Source organism: Macaca mulatta, chromosome 6, assembly GCF_049350105.2.
Source record: "Macaca mulatta isolate MMU2019108-1 chromosome 6, T2T-MMU8v2.0, whole genome shotgun sequence".
In the NCBI taxonomy this organism is placed as follows: Eukaryota; Metazoa; Chordata; class Mammalia; order Primates; family Cercopithecidae; genus Macaca; species Macaca mulatta.
Window position 1 is genome coordinate 176,835,693 of NC_133411.1, and position 24,973 is coordinate 176,860,665.

Here is a 24,973-nt window from a genome sequence, read left to right on the forward strand (position 1 = left end):
CCTCTGTTTTACAAATGAGGAGATGGAGGTTCTCAAAAGCAGTGTCAGGTACTTGTCGGAAATAGCACGACCAGGAAGGACTACCAAGGTCTGTCCTGTGATACAGTGCTGTCATGAACACCATGCTTACTGCCTCCTCTTCCAAAACACCATTTTAAAATGGAGCACTAAAAGAGAGCCGTTGGACAAGGAGTCCAAAGTCTTAGTTACGGAATCAAACTTCTAAGCTTTATTTTAATGTTAGCTGTGTTAAATAATTCACTAATCAGATACTCATTTTCTGACATGATTGTCAGTCGTATTGGGTTTGTTTGATCTCTGTGAAGGATTAAAATACTTTCAAGGTTTTATCTGGAAGCAGCCAAGATACAAATATTTGTAATGACAGCAATCCTGCCTTAGAAGCCCACTGGGAAAGCCTGCTAGCCCCCAGAGGCAAGGCAGTGTGGTGTAGTAGGTCTGATTAGAGCTTCCAAAGGGTCTAACTGGATGTAAATAAAATTTTTTTTTAAGTCAGGCAGACTAGAGCTTGAGCCCTAATGACCCTGCTTACCAACTCCGAGCATCAGTTTTCTCATCTGTAAAATTGAGGTAATAATAGTACCCACCTCCTGGGGTTAATGTGAGGTTTAGTTGCAAGTGAAACATGTAGCATCGTAACTGACACATTGTAAGTGGCCAATAAACTAAGTAGCACCTACCGAAGAGGTGAAGAGAAAGGAAATAACTGTAGTAACATTTTGAAACCTTAGAATTGCAGCTGAGTAAAACTACAAGGTAATGAGAGGACTCATTCATTCATTCACTCATTCATTCACTAAAATCCCCCTCTGCATGTTGGGCTCGATGTGAGTACTGGGAACATAGGACAAACAAGGTACAAAATAAGACATAGACCGTGGCCTCCAGCTGCTCAGACTCTAGCATTTACTTAACTCCTGCCTGAAACCCCGCTACATATTTCCTGGAAGACAAATCATCGTTTTAAACAAGGTCTAGCAAGTCACATTTGAAGTCTTAGGAGTGGCATGTATAAGAAAGAATCGTCAGAGAATTAATGGTCCTTCCTTAAAGTGCCCGTGGAGTGACAGACTCCTGACCCTGAGGAGGAGCTATATCCTCTTCTGCACTGCCTGTTCTACCATATGGTTCTGTGGTGTGGTTGTCACACCACAGCTCTGGCTAACACGGACACCTATTCAATCGATAGGCAAAGACGATTCCAAAGAACTAATCATGATCACATGACCTGGAGAAGGCATCTCAGAACAGGAATCAGGATTTCAGGGGAGGTGAAAATAGAACAACAAGGGTGAGACAGTGTAGGGTAACATGTAAGCACACAGGTTTTATCAAAAGACAGAGCTCTGGGTCTCAGTCCTCAGACAGTTGCTTGGTGTCTTCAAGCCTAATATCTCCCATCTAAAATGGAGATATTCTGCCATAAAAATGGAATGAAATAATGGCTTTTGCAGCAACTTGGATGGAACTGGAGGCCATTGTTCTAAGTGAAATAACTCAGGAACGGAAAACCAAACATCATATATTCTCACTTATAAGTGGGAGCTAAGCTATGAGGATGCAAAGGCATAAGAATAATATAATAAACTTTGGAGACTTGGAAGGAATGGTGGAGGGGGCGAGGGATAAAAGGCTACATATCAGGTATAGTGGACACTGCTCTGATGACAGGTGCACCAAAATCTTAGAAATCACCGCTAAAGAACTTGTCCATGTAATCAGAAAACACCTGTACCCCCAAAACTATTGAAATTTTAAAAAAGAATATATCTGGATTACAGAAAGAAAAAATTAAAAATTTTAAAACATAATAAAATAAAATGGAGATATTAAAACATTTAGTTTGTCAATAGTTGTGACAATACATTTCAAGTACCTTTCAATAGTAGGTATCTAGCTCTATCCATGTTCCTGTAAAGGACATGATCTCATTTATTTTCATGGCTGCATAATATTCCATGGTGTATATATGCCACATTTTCTTTACCTGGGTGACAAAATAATCTGTACATCAAATGCCAGTGACACAAGTATACCTATATAACAAACCTGCACGTGTATCCATGAACCCAAAATAAAAGTTTTTTTTTTTTTAAATAGTGGGTATCTGATATGTGAAAACGCTTAGCATCCTCAACCGCATCATCTCTGAGGAGGTGACAGTCATTCAGTTTCCATATTTGTTTTGAATGTTTTGCAGGTTGTTGTGGAAGATAACAACTAGATGCATATGTGAAAGGAGCAAATTATGCACATTTGTGGAATTAATTTATGTCATCATTGAATGTAATGTTCACCCCTTCTTCACTCCAGCGTAAGCTTAGTTAACTAGGATTATGCTAGGATTAGATAGAGCAGGGTGGAAGAAAAACAGCTAAAGGTTGCTCCTTGGCTACCCATGGCCACTCTGACTGTTTCCCTTTTCCTGGCAGGCACTTCCTCTTCAAGACCTCCTCGGGGAGCACACCGTTGTTTAGCAGCTCTTCCCCAGGATACCCTTTGACCTCAGGAACGGTTTACACGCCCCCACCCCGCCTGCTGCCCAGGAATACTTTCTCCAGGAAGGCTTTCAAGCTGAAGAAGCCCTCCAAGTACTGCAGCTGGAAATGTGCCGCCCTCTCTGCCATCGCCGCGGCCCTCCTCTTGGCTATTTTGCTGGCGTATTTCATAGGTAAGTCAGGGCGGCCTCATTCAGCAACGCTGGGGGTGACAACGTGGGGGAGAGGCCATGGACTTGTGAATCTAGAGGCCCTCTGATGTCTGTACAGTTTGCTTCTTGGCTCCTGAAAGATGTGACAATGAGTGATGGATGGAGGTGATTTTTTCCCTCCTGAAATCTACTTAAATCTGATGAGTTTCTCCTTCATGTTTCTAAATGACATTCATCAGAAGAGAAATTAAGCATCCTTACTATATCCTTTCTTGGAGATGAGCTGAGACTTGTCATTCCCGCAAACCTATCCCTCACTCTCGGAGTGGCCTTCTAGTTTTCTCCATCCTTGGATTTTAACCCAGGTCTGTGCTTTGAGATGTATGCAACATTGGTTAACTTCAGCCAAAAACCGAATTGAAGAATAGCGGTTGGCATGCCTGAGAACATCTTGATTCGAGAGAAAGCCAAAGTAGCTAGCTTATTTTCAGAGCTGTGGAACAGAAACAGGACTGACAGGCTGGAGCATCCATCCAGGTCTTTATACAGAATTGAATTACCCAGACACACTTGGCCTTGCCCATATCCCTTCCACAGTCTGTCTTCTCAGCCTCAATTCTCTCCTCACCATGGGCAGCTGAATCTGAATCAGGGTCACCTCTCCTGGCAAGGGGGCTTCTGGTGACTCAGTGTATGACACATAGGTGAAGTTGCTGGAGTATCTTTCTCCGCACGCCAGAGGTGTTGGTTTACAGCCATAGGGTGTAGCCGCGTCACCACGGAAAGTGGCAGATGCTGAGCGCCCAGAGGCAGGGTGCCACGTGCATAAGAGCTTCTCGGGCTGCACACAAAGCCTGCTCACAGTTCCTGGCCCCAACAAAGATCCCCAGTGCTGCTGCTCTGTCAGTTGAGCCTGCCAAAGGCAGATCTCCTGGCTTAGGAAGAGGCCATGGTGATGTTTGTTAAAGTTTATTTGAAACACTTGATGGTTCTGGCTTGGTTTCAGGGCAGCTATGAGAGACCGGCCCAGTTTGGCTGTGCCATGTTGCAAAGCAAACCCATAAAACACCAGCTCAATGAAGCTGACTCCAAAACAGTTCCCAACACGTATGCTGAAACTCCTCCCATTTAAGAGAAAAGAAAAGGCAACCCTGACTGTGTTGGCCTTGCCCCTTCCCTCCGCATAAACCCTCCCTTCTCGCTCAGCACTGGGGGCTCCCACACTTTCCTTCATCCCCAGGCAGCAAGCATGGTATCTGCCAAAGAAGGAACTGGCCCCATTCTCCTAAGCTTGCCTGATGGCAAAGGGGCATGACTGTGCACCCCTACAGATCTGGGGCCCTGCCTAAGGCACCAATACAAACCAACAATTGACATAAATTTTTCACCTTCTTCCACACTAGAGCTATGATTGTCTTAATATGGAAAAATAAGCATTTATATTCCTTACCAGTTGCATTTCTCAGGAATGCCCTCCCAAAGTGAGAAAACTGACCCTCCAGGGAAAGGTGCCGTGTTCATCTGGGGCTTTGCAAAAGTCTAGCTTGCACTCTAAATCACAGCTCTATACCGGAACAGAGGCCTGAGACCTACCCAACCCTAATTTCAAGTCATGTCTTCTTCTCACTTACCTCTTGATGAAGGATGAAGTAATGGATTGACCTGAGAAAGGCGGAAGGATATCTGTTGCCCCGTTGAATAACTTGAGTAGACCCTTGTGTGTTGCTAAAGGTAGCTTTGTGTGCTTCCGCAGGTGTCTGTTCAGGGGGCTCCATAGAAGCAAATTGAATGTGCCTTCGGGGTCTTTTCATGATTTGGCTTTGTGTCAGAAACTTCAGAAAGGGTTCATGCGCTTACTTTTCAGGCCTAATGTTCTGTGGGGCCACTGAGCACCACTGGGATCCCAGCTACAGAAATTGAGGTACTGCCTGCCTCTGCCAATAGCGTCCCCAGTGCCCCTTCTACTCTGCTTGCAGGAGAGAGGTAGATAGCTACTGCCTGATTTATGGGGCTTGATAGTTAAAATAGAATAGCTTTCTGTAAGGGCAATCATATACATGGGAAACCGTACAATGAGAGTTTAATGTTTTAATCAGGTATGTAACTCGTAAATGATAGATTAGGAAATATGTTTATTTTCAGTCTGCAGGCTGCTGGAAGCTGGACCTGAGCATCTTAGCATCATTTATTAATTCATAATCCATCATTTCTTATTATGTATTCTTTAGGTAAGATTATGCTTTGACCCTGGAGTATCAGGAAATAGTTTATGACACAAAATGAGTGATATAATGGGCCAATTTACCTTGCAGTGATGGCAGTGAGCATGCAGCTATAGGGCTACTCTCAGCCACTCTCCAGAGGTGATGGCAGGTCTGCAAGCATGGTAAGGGGTCAGGATCTGAAGTGCTGATCTTGGCCCCAGTGACTCCTTTCTCCTTAGCCTTGGCAAACTTGTTTGCCTTCTGGGTCTTGGTTTCCTAAGTACATCATGGGAGCAGGATGATTATTTACGTGCAGAAACTCAGAAGTATGGTGAGGATTAATTAATGTGTATAAATCACTTTGAAGATGAAAAGCAGTATATTATTACTTACCAAGCTGCAGGGGCATAAACAGTGCATTGCAAACACAGAGAAAAGTGCCTTTTGGAAGAACCAGTGATTGTGCCCAGCTGGAAAACAAGCCATCAGGGAAGGGCAGAAAGACAATATAAAAACCGAGGCCCTCCTGTTAAGGAGACCGGCGCTTTTAAGGGCTGAATCCATTCTGGTTCACACATGACTCTGCATTCCACTAGAACATGACAGCTCCTGAAATTGATGCATCAGCCTCAGGACCCTTATGGACAGACAGTGGGTTCAGGCCTGCCAGGCACTGTGACAAATAAGTGAAATTATCATCCTTGCATGTTCAAACCCGAAGAAAGAAGACTTTCCAGAAATGAGCAATTTGGAATAGCTCAGCCCCTTGACACGTTCTTCCATAGATCCAGGCCCGTGGGTGAGTGTAAAAGCAGAATGCCAGCCCTTGTGCAAACTAGAAGACCCAGGCCTTTACCAATTCAGCAAAGATGCCCAGTTCCCACCCACACAGCTGGGGTCAGAGAACTTTTATGATATGCTCCTCCATCAGACCCTCTCCGTGCCAGATTCTCTCAGTGTACAAACATCCTGGAATAAATTACTCTGAAAAGCTGCATAAACCACCAGGGGACCACTTTGTGCATCACTCAGACCCTGGCACAAACAATTATTTGTGGGAATACTGGTTTAGGAGGATACTAGTTTAGGAGAACTTTTCTGTGAAATGCAAGAGACTTTCCTCTCAGGAAGGTATCTTTCTTCTTTAGGCAGCTCAAGTACTTTCATTGCCTGCACCACCAGAAGTCCCTAAGTTTCTGATTCATGTAACCAAAGTATTTTATAACCAACCTCACCTATTTTATACTAGATGTGTTGTGTTATCTTGATAGTATGCATAAAAATCACTAGTTAGAACCTTCTACCTGCTTAGAACTAGAAGCATTTCCATTTGAAGCACTTTTTTTGTTTGTTTGTTTGTTTTTGAGACAGAGCCTCACTCTGTTGCCCAGGTGCCCAGGCTGGAGCGCAGTGGCATGATCTCGGCTCACCGCAACTTCTGCCTCCCGGGTTCAGGGGATTCTCATGCCTCAGCCTCCCAAATAGCTGAGACTACAGACCTATACCACCACGCCCAGCTAATTTTTGTGTTTTTAGTAGAGACGGGGTTTTGCCATGTTGGCCAGGCTGGTCTCAAACTCCTGGTCTCAAGTGATCTACCCGCCTCAGCCTCCCAAACTGCTAGAATTACAGCCATGAGCCACCGTACCCAGCCCATTTGAAGCACTTTTATATAACTATTCAATTTGAATCATATCCCCATAAAATCTGCATATTATGATCATTTGACAAGCACTGACACTGAGGCCCAGAGAGTCTAAAGTCTCCTGGCTAGGTAGGTAGTTGCAGGGCAAGCACTAGGCCCTTGGTCTCTTGATGTCTCATCGAAGGTCTTTCTCTTCACTCCTTTCTCCTCAAGATTGAAGTTAACCAGTTTCTCACATACTGTATGAAACTGAAATAAATGGTCCCATTAGTAGCATTAACTCACCTTATCTAGTTCTGCCCTCTTTAGCAAGGTAGAGTAATTGGTTCCTCCTTCCTGAATCATCTTCTAACTCAGTGGATAGAAGCAATTCTATATTATAGAATATAGAATATTGAATCTCCTCAGTATTATAATTGGTCCTCATATTTCTGCTTTCCAGTTGTCTTATGTTATAGAGGTCAGCAAACGTTTTCTGCAAAAAGTTGGAGACTAAATATTTTTGGTTCGTGTTCTACTTAGTGACAACTGTTTAACTCTGCTGTTGTACGTTAAAAACAGCCATAGACAGTGTGTAAACAAACAGGCATGGCTGTGCAGCCATAAAACTTTAATTATGCCCCCTGGTTTTTGACTTTTAAGTACTTTCATGTGTTATGAAATATTATTTTCTTTTAAAAAAATTTCAGCCATTTAGAATGTAAACCCATTGTTTAGGTTATGTGCCATACAAAAACAGGTGGCAGCCTGGATTTGGTCCACAGGCCATAGTTTGTCAACCCTTGTTTGATTACATTACAACTTATTTCCTAAGAATACCTTTCAGGGTGTCACACCTTTATTACAAAAAATTGCTTTCCAACCGTCTTTAAGAGTCCAACCATATGTCCACTGTCAGTGAAGCAGGTGACTGACATTTTCTGATACTGCAACTCCATTTCATAATGAGTAATTGCAGCTGACTTTCTGGCCCAAACCAAAAAGTAGAAAAAGCAAGTCACTTTTCTCTTTAAATACTTTCTACAGGATAAATTTTTCCAAGGAAAATTTTAGTAGGAATTTTAGGACACTTCATCCTGAAAGCATAGCTTTTAACTAGACTGCTTGAAACAGTGCTCCAATCCATGGATAGAGTGGAATTGCCTGGCCATTTTGCCTAGTACTCATTTGTCCTCAATCGTTGATTATCCCAGGTTCCTCTGGAAAATTATCACCTGTTTTTAGAAGTTACTCAGTTTCTGATGCCTTCATTGTTGAGATTTTCCAACAGATGGTAATAGTGCTGTGTCATGGTATGACATCATTGCTTTCTTGTCCTAGGTTAACATTGGAATAGATCTAGTTTCCTTAAAAGGCATCAAAGTTCTTGCGGGGCTACCCCACATCAAGGAAGAAAGATGCCTCTCATGTGTGACTCTGTTGTTTAACTCCAGATAATCTTAGAAATTCTAAAGCGAGAGTCAACACAAGAGTTCGGCGTGACATGGGACTCAGACTGTCACCCCTGAGCTAAAACAATACACAACATACACTGAGCTTCTGCCAAAGACACTTCATGGGGTTGGGAAGGGAAGGCAGGAGAGAGAAAGATAAGAGCATTTATGTCATCCTAAATTAGTTCTTAGCTCTTCAGATCTCTGCCAAACTAAAATACATATATATATATTAGAAAGTCACCTTGTCTTTTTTCACTACAGTAATTCCTGCCAAATATGAAATACTATGTTTGAAGTTAGCTGCTCAACACTCTGTCTTCTGCCACTCTGACTTTGATCTGGAAAGAACACGGGCCATCAACATGTCAGGATGTTAAAAGTGTGGTAATTTGGGGTGCTTTCAGTTTCTTTTGAAAACAATGAGAGATTATTTTCTATGGAAACTAAAAGCCTACCATGTGTTTAAAGTTGCTACACTTGAAAATTGATATGTTGAGACTCACGCTGATGAATCTTGCGTTCTCTGCTGCTATTTTGTGTATTCTCATCTCACTGAACAGAGCAGGTTTGGAGAAAACATAAAGAAAATGACAGAAAATGATGAGAATGGTACACTTGCCTGGCATCTTTTGTGGGGGCGCAGACTAGGAAAAATGTCAGCCCTCTCATTCCAACTCACTGCTCTTTGACTATCTGGAGCGATGGGAAACCTCATCCTCCTGTATGAATTCCAAGTTGTGTACTTACCTCCCACATCTAAAGGGCAAAATGCTAATGATTAAATCTGAACAGTCCAGCAAATAACATTTCCACCCAACTCCCAGGGCCCAGGTGGTCAAACTGAGAAAAAGCGATCTGCCCACAAGTAAGTCAGGAGACCCAGTTATATTATCTATGCCAGTGTTAGTAGCAGACTTCTTATCTAATAGATATGCTAATGTGCTCTTAACCTGATAATAAAGTCCTGTCAGTGCTTACACACTGGTGAGTCTTTGGCAGGGGGACTGCCATTTCATAACTGCACATCTGATTTCAGAGGGCCTGTCAATTTATGGAAAGAAAATTACATCATTCATTAGCTAGGCCTCCATCACCTAGTGGCCACGTGGCAATATTTGTACCTCGTGTTTGACATTCAGAAAAAATGGATCCCTCTGCTTCAGAAGAGGATGTGACCTCTTTAAAAACATATTTGTGCAATCTGGGGGACTTGAAGTGCTTCAGGAGGGTCAGCAGCTGTGGGGAGATGCCTTTGCTTTCCTCTCCAAGATTCCCATGAGAAATCAGGATAATTGGCCAACGCAGGGCTTTCCCGCCCTTGTGGGCAGATGCTGGCGATGAGAGCCAGGAAGCAGATTTTGATCTTGACTTTGTAGAACATCATAATACAGAACCAGAGAGGAGTGATAGGTGCCACAACCCTGCGCACCTCAAGGGCGCCAAGGAAACAATAGTGGGTCTGCCAGTCCAGGACTTCATGCCTCCACAGAGTATACACTGAGTAAATGAATATGGAGAGTTCTCCACCTACTATCCCTGAATCACCATTCAAGCCTTGCCCTGGACTTTCTGTCTGTAACAATGATCTCTCTAACAGTCATCCATCCAGAAGCAGTAATAGGATGCTAGAACATCAGTGTTGACTTCTTCGCACACCCTACTTATTTGACTGGATTCCTTTGGGTGGTGGCCAAGCCAACAGGCCCTTCAGCTTTCACAGCGTGCTTTAAATTCTCCATTTCTGAAGTCTTTTCTTGGTTCATTTATTTGTGCTTGGGGTTTCCTGATTGAGGATTCTGAGCACAACTTCTAATGGACTGTAAATTACTGTTATTTCATTCTGTGTTTCACCTGGAACACAACTTCAGGTTCTTGCTTTGCCTTGGTAATTAGACAAGAAGCAGCTTGATGTCATAGAAAGCACGTATATGGACTTTGGTGTCAGAGAGGGCTGTGTTTGAAGTCTGGCCTGTATACATAAAGTCCATGTAACAATGGGCTTGCTATTTAAAATCTCTGCACCTTAGTTTCCTCATCAGAAAAATGGGGAGAATTCCTACTTTGTAAAGATGCCTCAAGCATTCATTGAAATGGTAGATGCATGCAACTCTTCTTCAAATCCAGTATGTCATCAATTATGAGAAATGCCCTCATTGTGCATCCCTAAGGGGGAAAGAGGTTGTCAATTAAACTATGCCGTGATTTCTTAGCATTTGTAATTTTTATTTTATATATTTGGAAAGAGATAGGCATAGGCATTCTACATTGATGTAACAACCATGTGCATAGGTAGGTCACAAAGGCCCTGTAATACAACACCAATTATAAGGTGCATTCTGATCCCAGACTTGTGGAAGTATTTTTAAAATTCTGAATCTTATAGTCAGTGGAACATGGTGGTACCTGTCACACAATAGAAGCTCAACTAAATGGAGCTATGGTGATTGTTGTACTAGCCACTGCACACCTATGCCAGGTCCAATGAGAAGAGTATGCCCAAAATAGTGACTTGCACTGCCCAGCACTTCGTAGGCAACAGTACATATTTGTTGAACTAATGAATGCTGATTAGGGTTACATCTGAGTTGTACCAGTTGTGGAAGATATTTTCCAAATACCCAGAATCCCCGATCCCTAGCTTCACTGTTCCCCTATGTAAGGGGAGGTTTTCGGTTTCTTGATGTGGTAATTGCCTCTGTTCCCAAATTACACTTCTGAGTTAGAAAGCACTTAGGCAAAGGAATGGTTAGGGGGCCGTGTAAGCACCACATTTAAGCCCTTTAGTAGGAATCTGTGATTCCCTGAAATCAAGAGAACTGGCTGAGAGAAACTGGGAAGTGTTTGTGTCTGGCATAAGGCCATCGTTTGGCACTCATATTACAAAAGTGTAGCAGAATTTAGTTGGAGTTCAAGGTGAAGAAGCAAATAATGGCATAAATCTAAAAGTCTGTTGGCTGTTTCTCTGTAAATGAGGATGTACTAAGAAAAGAAAGCAATCGCTACAAGGCACCAAGTAGAGAAAAGAACTATTATATGGTAAATTAGGTCTGTGTACACAACCCACACAGAATCTTTTGTGCTCTGAAATGCCTTGCCTAGCTACATAGCCTCATACAACAGAAACCTAACCCGAAGCAAACTTCTAAAACATACATGTTTCTCTTAAGGTCACCTAAAACCAGACTTTTTTGTGTCCTCCATTGAAAATTCTTTTATAGAAAATTCATGTTTTTATTATTAAGAATAGACACCCAGAATGTTTGCCTGAGCCCTTCTCTTATCATACAAGTCATTTATTAAATTGATGTTTCATAATAAGATTCTCTGCATTCAGAGAGCAAATAGTCCATCAACTGTATTAACACATTTAACATTACCATAAAAAAGAAGATAATGCATTGCATGTTCTGCTAATTTCGCTTTTTATGTCATCAGCCTTCTGGCATTAATAAGTAAATATCACACTGTATCAGAAAATATAACAGCACTAAGCTACATGTTGGTAAGAAGAGTTTTGCTAAAGAAAATACTATCCTCCCTTCTTGGAAAGAGAGAAAAATTATTAGATACATAATATGTGTCATCTTTCAAAGGCTTTTTTTTTTTTCGTTTGTTTCTGAAAACCAAAGCTATGGATGAGAAGAAAGGAGAAACTTTGCCTCCAACCTTTACATCTCTTTCATCATGACTTTCTTTGCAGTTATTAGGGAAGGCCCTTCCCTTGGGATGGGTTTTCAGTTGAGTTAGGTCATTTGTGTGGAGATTTGTGCAAACATGTTCGGCCCTCCCCTAGGGACTCTGTCTTTATAAAAGAAGGGCATATTACCTTGCTTTTGCCTTTGCAGTCATGATGCAATTCTGTCAGTTTGCTTACTTATATTACACCATGAGCATTTTAAAGTCACGTTAATGAAGTTTAGATTAGACTTGCTTATATTCCACAGGGAAAGGTCAGTGGCAGTGTGTCAAATGCATTCTGTTCTTCAGGCCATGATAAACAAGATGACATCTTTCAAGGAAGTTCAGTGTGCCTTTGAATTAGATGCATCTTTGAAACTGGTTTTAAGGCTGCCTTATGCACCAAATTTTACAAACATAGACTTCTGGGACATTAGCTAAATTTAGAGTAGTGTGTTTAAACTTTCTTTTAGTAACAAGATTTGTAGACTTCCTGAATCCCGAGAGAATTGTGAGTTAAGACTCTTTTTCCCATGAAGAAAATACTTGTTACTCTGTATATTAGTTTTATGTTAATTAATTTACAATTTATTAAATGTACTTGAATAGGTTCATGTATATTCATTCAATGCTTTTCCATTAGGCAAGAAATTTCACTTTGGCATGTGATTGGCTGGTCACATTGTGTGCTGAAATCTGCAGGCCAGCCTTAATATCCAGGACATTTTTACTTGAAATTTTTTTCCTGGACCCAGATCCCAAAAAGCAACAAATGAAACAGTGCAGTTACCAGGAAAGTTTAAAAAGCCTGGGGTAAGTTTATGTCTTGCATAAGCATCTCCTGTCCTGGTGTTAATCAGGCATACACAGCAGCGATAGAAGGCATCTGAGTTTCATTTTCCCGGGACCGTCAGGGGAACAGAAGCTTTTATACTAAAAAGCTTTTTATTACCTGATTGGTATAAATCAATGATCAGCCATCCTTTTTGTTTCCTGGACATGTAGAGAGGTCTAACCAACGTGCAATAAGAAATTGAGGACGTGTGTGTCTATTTTTATCCAGTCTGTTTTCATCAAATGATGACATTATCTTTTCCCGAGTTTAAATTTATAAAGTTTTTAAGAAAAAAAAAAAAAAAAAAAACCCACACACAAAAAAGCTGGCGTAACAGTGAAGAGTCAAGAGCCAAGGAAAGAGGAATTAATACCAAAAAGGGTGGGATGAAATTAAGAAGAAAGAAAAAGGCATAAGATGCTGAGAACAGAGTAATTAGAACCATTAACTAACAAGGGAAACTAGGAAATGCCATACATCAGTTGGGATAAAATATGGAACAATTAAAGGACAAAAATAGGAGGGGAAAATGGCACCCAGCGTACCAAATTACAAATATCTTCTGTACAATTTCTTGAACCTATAAGTCCAACCAAGGTAATGAGATGAAAAGCAATCATTGTGAATTGCTTGGAGGTGCTGTTTCGCCACCTCATCTTACATCATTAAACTTTCGGTCCCCTCATGAACTACTTAGATAAACAACAGTGGGCAACTCAACATTTATCCAAATAAACCAGAAAGCTACCACGATAAAGGAAATTGAGTTTATAGACACAGCAGACTCTTGCCTAATAGACGAGAGTAATGTGTCTAATGTTGAACATCAATCTATATTTCAAATATAGTATGAAGGAGGGCCTCGAGAAACAACTTATGCTACAAAATCACTTTGCACTAGAGGTGGTTTATCTTCTGTTGTGTCTAATTGATCTCCATGTAATTCAGCTACAACCCTTGCTACTGAAAATGATGTAAGAGATGGAAAGATTGAACATGACCACTGGTTCTCCAGAGAGCATAGCAAGTTGGGGGTTCCAAATCGCCTCTGTCTTCAAGTGTGTTGTCATTGGAATGATCCTTGAAGCCAGAGAGCAAGTCTATTTTTTAATCAAGCGAGGGCATTCTTGAACATCTTCTTTTCAATCCTGATTTTTAAAAAAATCTACATGAGGGAGAAGAATTATTTTATACCAGACCCTTCCCCTGCCTTACTTTGCTTAACTTCATAGTGTGAAGAAAGATCCAGTAGTGATATTTGAGATTACCCTGCAATGTTAGCTCCCCATCAAATTCTATGGATTTATGAACTGCCCACACTTAGGAGAGTCTCTTAATCCCATTGGGACAGGGTCTGGTCTAGACCAGGACAAAGATATGCCCAGGCCATGGCTAATGGTAGTGGGGACTTGGGAGTGGAGCAGTGAAAGAGAAGGGAAGGGAGGTCAGCCCCCATTTGGGATGCACGCACACACACACACACACACACACACACACACACACGCCACTATCCCCACTGACCCTGCTTCAGAAGTGCCAGTCAGAAACCTCTTTTAATATGTGCACATCTTAATAAAATATTTGGAGGGGTGGATTTGGTTTGACTTTCAGGAAACCAACTTCTAGTCCTGCTTCCAATGATTTAATCTTTCACAATGTTTTCATTTGCACAGATATGGATACCAATGTTTCTTTTTCCTCCTCTCTCCTCCCCTATATGCTCCACCTTTAAATAGCCTTAGGGGAAGTCCAGATTTATCCTGCTCTGTCAGGGTTAATTTTTTTTAAGTCATACAACTTTTTCAAGTCATATACATAAACAATTATAAAGTAATTTCATTTTAGGCTTTTAAAAAATTTACCAGTCTGTGGATCTGTGATTTTTTCCAACTCTTGTCCCCATCCCCTCATCCCCACCTCCGCCCTCGGTTCCTTGGGTGGAAGGTCATTGGGTGAAGGTGCTGCCTAAGGTCTCATGGACTTGGCCCTGTCTGGGAGAAAATGTCTGTTATTTCTTTTCTGGGGATGTGAGTGCTGATTGCATGGTGTTTGATTCTTTTCTTCAAAACTGTCAGGAATTAAGCTTTTCAGAAAGGTCACTTGACCCATGGTAATATCCATATTGTAGTGAAACACCAATGACTTGTTTTAATGTCAGAGGCAAATAGGAGAGTGGATACAATGAAATGATCTGTGAGTAAATGCATCTTGAAGGAAGAAAAAGAGCTGTCTGTCGTGTTTGTATGACTAAGGGATTTCTTAAACAAGCTGTGTACCCCACCCAGGGAGAATGCTGTCAAAACATGAAAAAAAAAAAAAAGATACAGAGATCACACGAAAGCCAAGTCTGAACTCTTATAATTGCATGTCTGAATACCTTGCTAATTTTGCCCACGCCCTTTATAATTCTTTCTTCATAACACGCTACCACTGCCTCACCCCTCGCCAAAAACTTTACTGTACCTGTGTCTCCCACAATTCCACAAAACAACAAAACCGAAAAACCGGCTGATTGAGAAGATACCCAGATTGGACTAAAGTGGCTCTTGGCTTGTTATCATGCCCTTCAAAAGTCACTTACTAGGACGGTTATACAGTAGGATTTTGTTGGAAGAGCTGGTCTGGAATCTCTCTTGGTAGAAATGTAGAGAGAGACCCCCAACATGAAGAGTAACCAGGTGTGAATTGCAGAAACATAGAAAGAATTATTTGAATTGTATAGATAATGGTGTCAAGTGCTGCCTAATTTGTCATTCACATGATAGGCCAAGTGGGGTGCAGACCCTAATGGCAGAAAGTATTTTTTGTGTGGAGGGGAAAATAAGTACCATAAGAAAAAGCAAGCATGCCCAAGACAGAAAAGATAGGAGAAGCATTCCTTTGCGTCACTGTGGTATATATGGTATATATTCCCGGGAATATAAAAAGAGGAGGCCAAATGCATAGCTAAAGAGAATTATAGTTTCCATTGGCTTCTACAGAACAAGGGAGAACCACATGCCCATCACTGGCTTCGTGAACAAACAGAAGTTCAAGCTTTGTGGGCAGTTAGGAAAATCCTCTGACTTAGATTAAGCCAGTTCTTACGTTTCCACTGGATGATGAGGCTACAGTTTTAGCCCATCTGTTCACAGCCCTGTCCCCAGCATCCTAAGAGACTCTATCCATTTATCTTTAAAAGCCAAAGAAAAGAGCATGTTGTGAGAGGGAGGAATAAAGCCGGTAGCCCAGAAAAGATTACCGTAAAGCTGAATGGGAAGACTTCACATCCCTACCCTTAACCACGTGACTCTGGAAGTGTCCTGAGGTTCTAGCACGGGAGGGTTGTCGTGCGGTCTTGACGGAAGGTTTTCCACATGTGCATATAGATTCTCCATGTAGAAAAGAATTTTGATTTGGGGCTTTAATGCCTTTGAATGCGCATTGAGAATAACACTGACACGCTTTCACCATAGCCTTGGAATCCTAAAATAAATAATAGAAAAAGTGTGATTTAAAATATAATTCCAAATACTAACTGGGGCCCGCTGCCTAGATGAGTAATAAGCTTCAATAAATGTGTGACAGGCACAAGGCTCTTCAGTATGAAGAGTAGTGAGGCCTCAGAAATAGAAATAGGTTTTTCATTACATGAGGGATTATGTTCAGCCTGACTGTGGAGCCTGTTCACGGAGCCACAGCTGCATCTTCTGCCTGCGGTCGTATTAACCAGTAATAGTAAAACAGCGACGTGCTGCCCGAAACAGCGATTTATTTTAGAGAAGAGAGAAAGGTCGCTTTCTCCTGCTTAAGTCAGGATTACCATTGTTTACTACACACTTTCCCTTAAACTTCTATCTGTCCGTGCTAATGAGCTGCAATTTCAGCTGGGTTCCACCTGGGTGCCTGCCAGGGATGAAGAAATCAGGATAGTTTGGGGTCGTGGTTACGGCTGTTTTATTTTTACTCACCTCTGCTCATCAACAGGCCCAAGCGTATTTCTTCTGAAGATTGTATGAAGTTCTGTTTTTTAATTTCAAGCTCACTCAGCTATCTGAGTTTTTCCCAATTCAGGAACTCACAAATCAGCATGTGTACTCCGGGCCTTCCTGTTTCTTTCTTCTTCTTCTTTTTTTTTTTTTTTTTTTTGAGATGTGGTCTCACTCTGTCACCCAGGCTGGAGTGCAGCAGCATGATCTCGGCTCACTGCCACCTCTGCCTCCTGGGTTCAAGTGATTCTCCTGCCTCAGCCTCCCGAGTAGCTGGGATTACAGGCACCCACCACCTTGCCCAACTAATTTTTGTATTTTTAGTAGAGACGTGGTTTCACCATGTTGGCCAGGCTGGTCTCCAACTCCTGACCTCAGGTTATCTGCTCACTTCGGCCTCCTAAAGTGGTGGGATTGCAAGTGTGAGCCACCACGCCCAGCCAGGCCTTCCTTTTTCAAAGGAGTGAGATGTGTGTTGGGGAGGCTGATGTGAGCTTGATGCTACACCACCCTGCCCCTTGGGACCAAGGAGACTATGGGGTCTTCAAAGATGAGCTTCAGTTATGATCTGAGAAAGGTGAGGGGGCTCAGTATAGAAGGGCACTCAACGTGAGAGCTGATTATCAACTTGAGATAGGTTCTCATTTCTACACTTTGACACAGAATTCCTTTCTTGACCCACTGAAACAAATGACTCACTGAAAATATCTACTTCAAGGATGGTTGTTTACTTGACTCAGAAGACCTGATTTGTAGTCTTAACAGTTCCTCATTTTAAGAGCTATCTGGGTATTCAGGTAGTTCAGTGAAGAAACCCTGAATTTAGTTTAGAAGTTAGGTTCAACTCTCAACTTCTAATTGAGTGCTTTTGGGAAAGTCGATTAAATTTCCTGAGCCTTGAATTTTTTTCAGCTATAAGAAATGGTTGATAACAGTTATAGTGATAATACCTTTTTCATAGTCACTCTATGTAAAGTTTAAAGTAGGGCTTGATTTTTTAATATTATTCTTGTTCTTTGTATATTCATTCAAGAGAAAGTATGCAGAGATGCTAAGTTGCAATTCAGCAATTGGGCTATTGAAGTTCAGAGAAGGGAGAAACCCCCAAGGGCTGGAATAGTTGAGGATAACTGGATGGAGAAGGTTCTAGGCTGACCCAGACCTGGAAAGATGGTTAGAAACTGAACTAGGAATGGGCCAAGAATCATTCCAGATGGAGGAATTAGTAACAAGAAAGGTAAGAGGAGAAGCCAGAATTAATAGGGTATGATGAGGAGAGGAACGCCTGCTAAGAGCAGTGAAAAATAGTGGAGGAGGTAGAGCAAGACCAGATGATAGATGGCCTTGAAATCTAGCAGGAGGTTTAATTTGATTAATTTGGCAATAGGGAGGTGCTTCAAGTTCATAGCGGGAGTATAATATGATAAAATTATGACATGATATCATGTCAGTTACCTAGTAGATGCTCCATAAATATTTATTTGTTGATTGATTGAGGATTCAGGATAGATTGGGAGATGGGACAGGAGACAGCGAGACTCCTCCAAAGGCCCTGTCAATAATCAGTGGGTGTGTGTTGGTGAGGCCCTGATGAAAGGGGAAGCCATGGAAATAGAGCTTCAGAGTGAACTACAAGAGATTTCTTCCAAAGAAAAGACAGATTTGTGATACAATTTGTCTTGTGTCGACTACCAAGACAAAGAAGACAGAAGTACCTCATATGGCCTTGAAGTTTCTCTGTTGTCATAATGGGAGAACTGAAAAATTAAAAATTAACCCCATATCTTTAAATCACCACTCACTTCCCTAAAAGCATGGTTGGCCAAAACATTTTTTATTGGTATGTAATTCTACCAAGGCTGGCCAGAAGCCATTCTTTTTTAATGCACTCAGTAAATCTCTGCACGATTTCTTTATTATGAGAGAGCCTTTGATCCAATAAAACCTATCAAGACCCCTTCTGAGGCATTCACTTTGGATTTTGTATGGAAGTCTATAGAGAAAAAGGAGAGCAAAATTGGGTTAAAACTAGACTCTAAAAGGCTAACAAAATTCCTCCATAACATAGTGCTTACATGTACTGCAAATTCGGCGAACTAAGAAGAGTCATTGGAATATACGTTAAGACTCAGCATACCCGTTTATGAATAGAAAACCAGACTCCGGGTCTTGAAGGCACTTGCCTGTACAAATGTGGGATGTGGTCCTGGGAGTCTGTACCATTGCCCTTTTTGATTTGGAGCAGCGAAGCTTACAAATGAAAATCTTGAAAGAAGAAACTTGCCTTTTGATCAGTTGGGTAGAGGCAGGTTTGAAATTATGATAAATCTGCTACATATTCACTCTATGAGCAGGTTTCAACTCTAATGCATCTGCCTGTATATCCACAAATGAGGCCGACTTACTGTACCAGGCTGAAGGGTGAGATGGATGAAGTTAGTTATGGGTTTATGGATTGGGCAGAGAGGGCTAGACATCAGGGAATGAGCCTTTGCCCTCCTCCCCCCGCCCTCTCTCTCCACCACACTGAAGTCTCGATTTATTTTCTATGCTTTAACATTTGACTGAAGTGCATGAAATACCCTCTCAGATGCTAGGAGCCCAGAGGAAAGCATCAAATAGCATGGTCACCTGGGGAATTTAGAATTAGCCTCCAAACTAACTAAGGTAATCTAGGCCCCAAAGGCACTTTAGTTCTTGCTATCTGGATTGTCTGTGAGGATGAGCCTAAATTTGGGAGATAATTATGTCTCTGTGCTTTCTTTTAATCTTCATCCTTTCTCTCATCTTTCAAGTCTCCTTTCTGCTGCAGAGGAGCAGGAGATAGGGCTTGGCCGTGAAGCCAGACATCCCATTTCTGTGGAGTTTTTGACCCTGTGCCATGATGCTGGTCTTTAGGGAATCCTACATCAGTAACCATTTCTAAGCTCGGTTAGGTTAAGGCCATGGTCAGGCCCTTGCTTTCTTCACTTCAGCCCACAAGAGAGGCAATACCGTGATACTGAGATAAATCCAGCCCTGCAGCCTGCAGCCTCCTTCTGCTTCCCTGCCATGAGAGAGAAGTTACTGGAGAGGAATGTCACATCTTATGGAAGAATTAATTATGGTGTGCATTCCCGACAAGTCTATAGCTCAACATACATATGGGGAGTTATTTTCGATGGCATTTAAATGTAATTGACTTATCAGCCAGGTTAGAATAATCATAGGATAGCTATAGCGTTATTGTCTAATTGTGGTCCTATAGCTGACGACGCTCTGAAAGCCTCTTTAAAATATAAAGGAAACCCGCCCTTGGGAATACAAAGATTGCGTGAGAGTTGTAAGACATCCAGGAGAAGTTTAAAGTGGAGTTTGGAATAAAGTGAACAGGCTCTTAACCATGGGTAAAATTGTAAGAGAACAGCTTACACTGTTCTTGCAAACCAACTTGTCATTTCTCAAGTGTATAATGAAATAATGTGTATGAATATTTTCATGCAGAGCAGCCTCTCCCTCAAGTTCTGCCCTCTTCAGAGCTTCATAATATATACAACAGCATCTTTTAGTACAGTATTTTACAATCTCCAGACCAAGGGCTCCCAAAAAGATCCTGAGAGAAGTGTAAATGAGTAGCAACTCTAAGACTGCATTTTTGTAAGTAAATGATAACGAAGGATAAGGAGAGATGTTCATGGGGAAGAGCCCTGAAAATTATTGGAAGTCGTAGAGAATGAGAGTCAAATGCAAACACTCCTATTCTGCAACTACGCTGATTAGCAGATCTTTTATAGTCTCCGTTTGGGAGATGAGCAGGGGCTTGGCAAGCGCTGTCCATGTATTAGGAACAAATGCCCCTCCGCATATTCAATTTGGGGGCGTTATTAAAAAATGGAATGAGGCTCCTTCTCAGGCTCTGCTTCCTTTACATAACTGCTCTTGCAGTGATCCTTTTGGCTGTAATAGCACTTTGTGTGAAAAGGATGGATGGGAACCCGCTAGGTCTTTTTACAGAATATCAAACATTTTGCCCATTAAGCGGACTTGATTTGAAGAGGTCCTTGGCACAGATTGATGAAATAGTCCAAATATTATCACTCCTTGTTCTGCAGTCCGGATAGAGTAATAACCGGTCGCCTCAGCCTTTGCTCATTAATGAGGTGGTCAGGGCCCTAAGATGTGCAAAGTTATTTCTTTTTCTCTCTTGCTATTTTGCACGTTATGCAGGATTACAGTGCTTTGGGAATGATGTGCAGATAGTCTCCAGTGAGATTCACCCAGCAAGATTCTCTTCTTGCATCAGGATTCTGCCCTTTTCTCTAAGTCAGTGCACCCTCATGTCAGCCCTGAGAACATTTATTTGGCAATGTCTGGAGATGTTTTTGTGTGTCACAACTGGGAGATGCTACTAGTAGGTAGCAAGCAGAGACCAGGTATGCTGCTAAACATTTTTCAATGCACAGGATAGCCCCTAGTTAAAGAATTATCTGACCCAAAATGATAATAGTGCCAAGGCTGAAAATTCCTGCTCTAATTGATTTATAATTACATCTTCAGATATGTTTTTTCTTTTTTACCACTATAACTAAAATAAGAGCTTATCTTGACCTGTGTAGCTCATCTTTGAGTCTGTGCCTCTCATTCCTCTTGGTGATTATTTTTGTATTCATGGCCCTTAGTCCCCTTCATAGAAACAAGCTGTGGGATTAAGTTCCAAAAGGTTATTTGACTGAACTGGTCAGCTTCAGCTCTATGCAGCGTAAACAGGGTTCAACTGAAGAGGTATAATGAGAAGTACCCCTGAATGTAAATCTTCCTAAAGCATGACTCACTGGTTTTTCTCTCCTCTAAAAGGATAATAAAGTCAACCATTTATGAAAAACCTACTATGTGCAGAAACTTCACATTTAATATCTGACCTAAATGTCCCAGTGACTCAGTATTCCTAATTATAATTAGAGAAAGAGATTCAGAGAGGTTAAATAACTTATGCATAGCCATGCATAGTCAGTGGTTAGGATATGGAATTGAAAATACAGTTCTGTTTAACTTCAAAGCTTACATTCTCACTACTATGTGTAATGCCATCAACTTGTAAATATATGCTTGAGTGACTTTGACTTTATGTGTTCCCATCCCCCAAGCCCCAGGAATCCTCAGAACCACCCCTAATAACAATGTTTCTAAGAAAAGAAATGTACAGTCCCTCTGATCATCCAAAGACTGGTCAGCTTCCCATCAGCCTTGTCCTGAGAGCTGAAAGATGACACATTCCTTAGCTAGTACTCTATTGTAAAACAATCCATGTCAGGGCACATGGGAAGATGGGAAACAGGTTGAAGGGATTGGTAGATAAAATGAAATACACTTCAAAACTGAAGGTGAGGCCAGCCACAGAGGCTCACACGTGTAATCCCTGCACTTTGGGAGGCCAAGGTGGGAAGCTTGCTTGAGCCCAGGCATTTGAGACCAGCCTGGGCAACATAATGAGACCCCCGTCTCTACAAAAAAATAATTTTTTAAATTAGCCAGGTGTGGTGGTGCACACTTGTAATCCCAGCTACTTGGGAGGCTGAGGTGGGAGGATAGCTTGAGCCCAGGAAGTTGATTCTGCCATGAGCCATGATCATGCCACTGCACACCAGCCTGGGTGACAAAACAAGACCCTGTCTCAAAAAAAAAAAAAAAAAAAAAGAAAGAAAAAAAAAAACTGAAGGTGAGGGGACAATTCCAAAGTCCTTCTGAGGATGTTTAGTCAAGGCAGTGTTTTAGTTAGTGTTTCTAGAACAACTGTAAAAAACTCTAACAGTGGTTTATATTGAGGCTCGATTTCCTGACCTCACTAGCTTGATATCCAGGGTTGGCAACCCTGGCAACATTTATGCTGCTCAGTGATGCCATCCAGGACACTGGGTCTTCCCATCTCCACTTTGCCATTCCCAGCACTTTGGTTTTATTTCCTTGGGTTTGCTGCCTCATTATCTAAGGATGGCTGATGCAGCTCCAGATATCACATCCACGAGCTTCAAAGCGGGGAGATAGAGGAGGAGAAAGATTCAAGTTCTTTGCCCCTCTTACCAGAAAAAGTCTAAACCATTCCCAGCCCCCAACACATGCTTACACACACATACACATCCCAGCAAAATTTTACTTATATCTTGTTAATCGGAACTGTGTTACACGTCTATCCCTTGTTTTTGTTTTTTTGTTTTTTTTTTTTTTTTTTGAGACGGAGTCTCGCTCTGTCGCCCAGGCTGGAGTGCAGTGGCGCAATCTCGGGTCACTGCAAGCTCCGCCTCCCGGGTTCACGCCATTCTCCTGCCTCAGCCTCCCGAGTAGCTGGGACTACAGGCGCCCGCCCCTGCGCCCGGCTAATTTTTTCTATTTTTAGTAGAGACGGGGTTTCACCATGGTCTCGATCTCCTGACCTTGTGATCTGCCCACCTCGGCCTCCCAAAGTGCTGGGATTACAGGCATGAGCCACCACGCCCGGCCTATCCCTTGTTTCAAAATAACCTAGGAAAGCTTTTCTAGACCCTTTGAAGATGATAAGGGAAACAAGGGTTGGAATTGTCTGATGCCTCCAAAAATCAACAGTGTCTGATTACAGTACTTGAATATTCAAAAGCCAAGTTTCAGCCAGGCACGGTGGCTCACACCTGTAACCCTAGCACTTTGGGAGGCTGAGGCGGGCAGATCACCTGAGGTCAGGAGTTTGAGACCAGCCTGGCCAACACGGTGAAATCCCATCTCTACTAAATATACAAAAATTAGCCGGGCCTGGTGGCACATGCCTGTAATCCCAGCTACCCGGGAGGCTGAGGCAGGAGAATCACTGGAACCCGGGAGGCGGAGGCTGCAGTGAGCCAAGATCATGCCACTGCACTCCAGCCTGGGTGACAGAGCAAGACTCTGTCTCAAAAAAAAAAAAAAAAAAAGGCAAGTTTCCACTTTTCTGGAAATAGATGCAACAGCTACTTCTAGGAAATCTCTCTTACATACTTGTCCAGTGTGGCACTCTGAAAGAGAGTGTATTAGTTTGCAAGGGCTACCATATTAAGGGACCACACACTGAGGGGCTAACAGCACAAATTTATTGTCTCCTGTGGTTCTGGAGGCTGGAAGTCCGGGATCGCTGTGTTAGCTAGTCCATGTTCTCCCTGAAAGCACTAGGAAAGGGTCTGTTCTGAACTTCTCTCTTGGCTTCTAGGAGTTCTTTGGTTTGTGGCAGCACAGCTTCAGTCTTACATGGTATTTTCCCTGCCTTTATGTCTGTCCCTGCATCCAAGTTTTCCCTATTTATAAGGACACAAGTCATATTGGATTAGAGCTCACCTATTGAGCTCATCTTAACTTGATTATCTGCAAAGACCTGATTTCCAAATAAGGTCACATTCACAGCTATTGGAGGTTAGAACTTCAACATTTATGAAGGAGGGGGGTGATTCGGCTATACATAATACAAGATTTTTCTAAATCCTTCTTTATATCTTAATAGTAATGGTGATCGTTAATATTTTTGAGCATTTACTACATGCTAAGCAGTTCATATAGATTTTTCTCATTTAATTCTTACTACCACTACATGGGATAGGTGCTATTATCATTTCTATCTTACAGAATAGGAAACGGAGGCACAAAAATATTAGGTGACCTTCTCCAAATTATGTAATTAGTAAGTAATAGGGCCAGGTCTCAGCCCCAAGTGGACTGGCCTCTGAGTCCTTGCATTTAATTATCATCTAGACTCTCTTAACCACAGCTATCTTCATCTCTGGTATAATAGGTTTCCTGCTCATCAATGCCAAATAAGGGTAGACAAGTTGATTTCCTTGAAGTTTAAAAAAAATTTCCACAAAGGCTTTCTTTGCTGCCTTAGAAACGCAAATAAAACACTTCATTCTGCACTAGGCGTAATGGTTTCCTCTTATTCAAATGCAGGGCCATCTGTGCAAAGTATTTTATTTCATCATTCATTGAAGTTCACTTAAAAGATGAAATCACCCTTAATGGAACAATGAAATGGAAGGATTCCCAAACTGAAGGCAAATGACTTGAAAATGAGAGGCTCTGGTTCCTGCCTGCAACCCCTGCCCAGGGTCTCACAAGTGACAGTGGTTCTGTTCTGACAGCCCCAGGGATGAGGAAGGGCTCTTGGGGAGCATAATGGCGCCATTTCCAGCCAAGCAGTTCATGAGACTGAAGTGCTGTTTCCACACTGTCCTCTGGCCTGGATCAGCCGCTGGGAGCCTGGCATTGATCTGTGTAGGCTGGTGAAGCTTCATCTACTTTGCAGGCATTGCTTTGGCTAAACAAGCCCGTAACTGATCCCTCCTGCTATAAAACAGCGTAAGTAGCCTCTTACCATCAGCCAGTACTCTGCTACCCTCCTCCTTCTATAGCAGGACCACAGATGGAAAGGAAAGCTGCTTCCTCTCAAGTAAAGGACCGAAGACTGAGGGAAATTTTGCTTTTTGTAGGCAATAGCACAGTTTCCCCCTTTCCTCCTGACTGGAGACAGACAGTGCAGGAAATGATGGTGAAAACCAAATCATGC

The 24,973-nt window shown here is 42.0% G+C and overlaps 1 protein-coding gene across 1 annotated transcript in view; it reads left to right on the top strand.

Annotated features, from left to right (window-relative positions):
* TENM2 (teneurin transmembrane protein 2) overlaps positions 1-24,973 on the top strand; it is a 689,205-nt gene that overhangs the window by 412,732 nt on the left and 251,500 nt on the right. Inside the window, exon 4 of the mRNA XM_015141369.3 lies at positions 2,454-2,692. Coding sequence (XP_014996855.3) covers positions 2,454-2,692 — 239 coding nt within the window. The remainder of the gene's footprint in view (positions 1-2,453; positions 2,693-24,973) is intronic.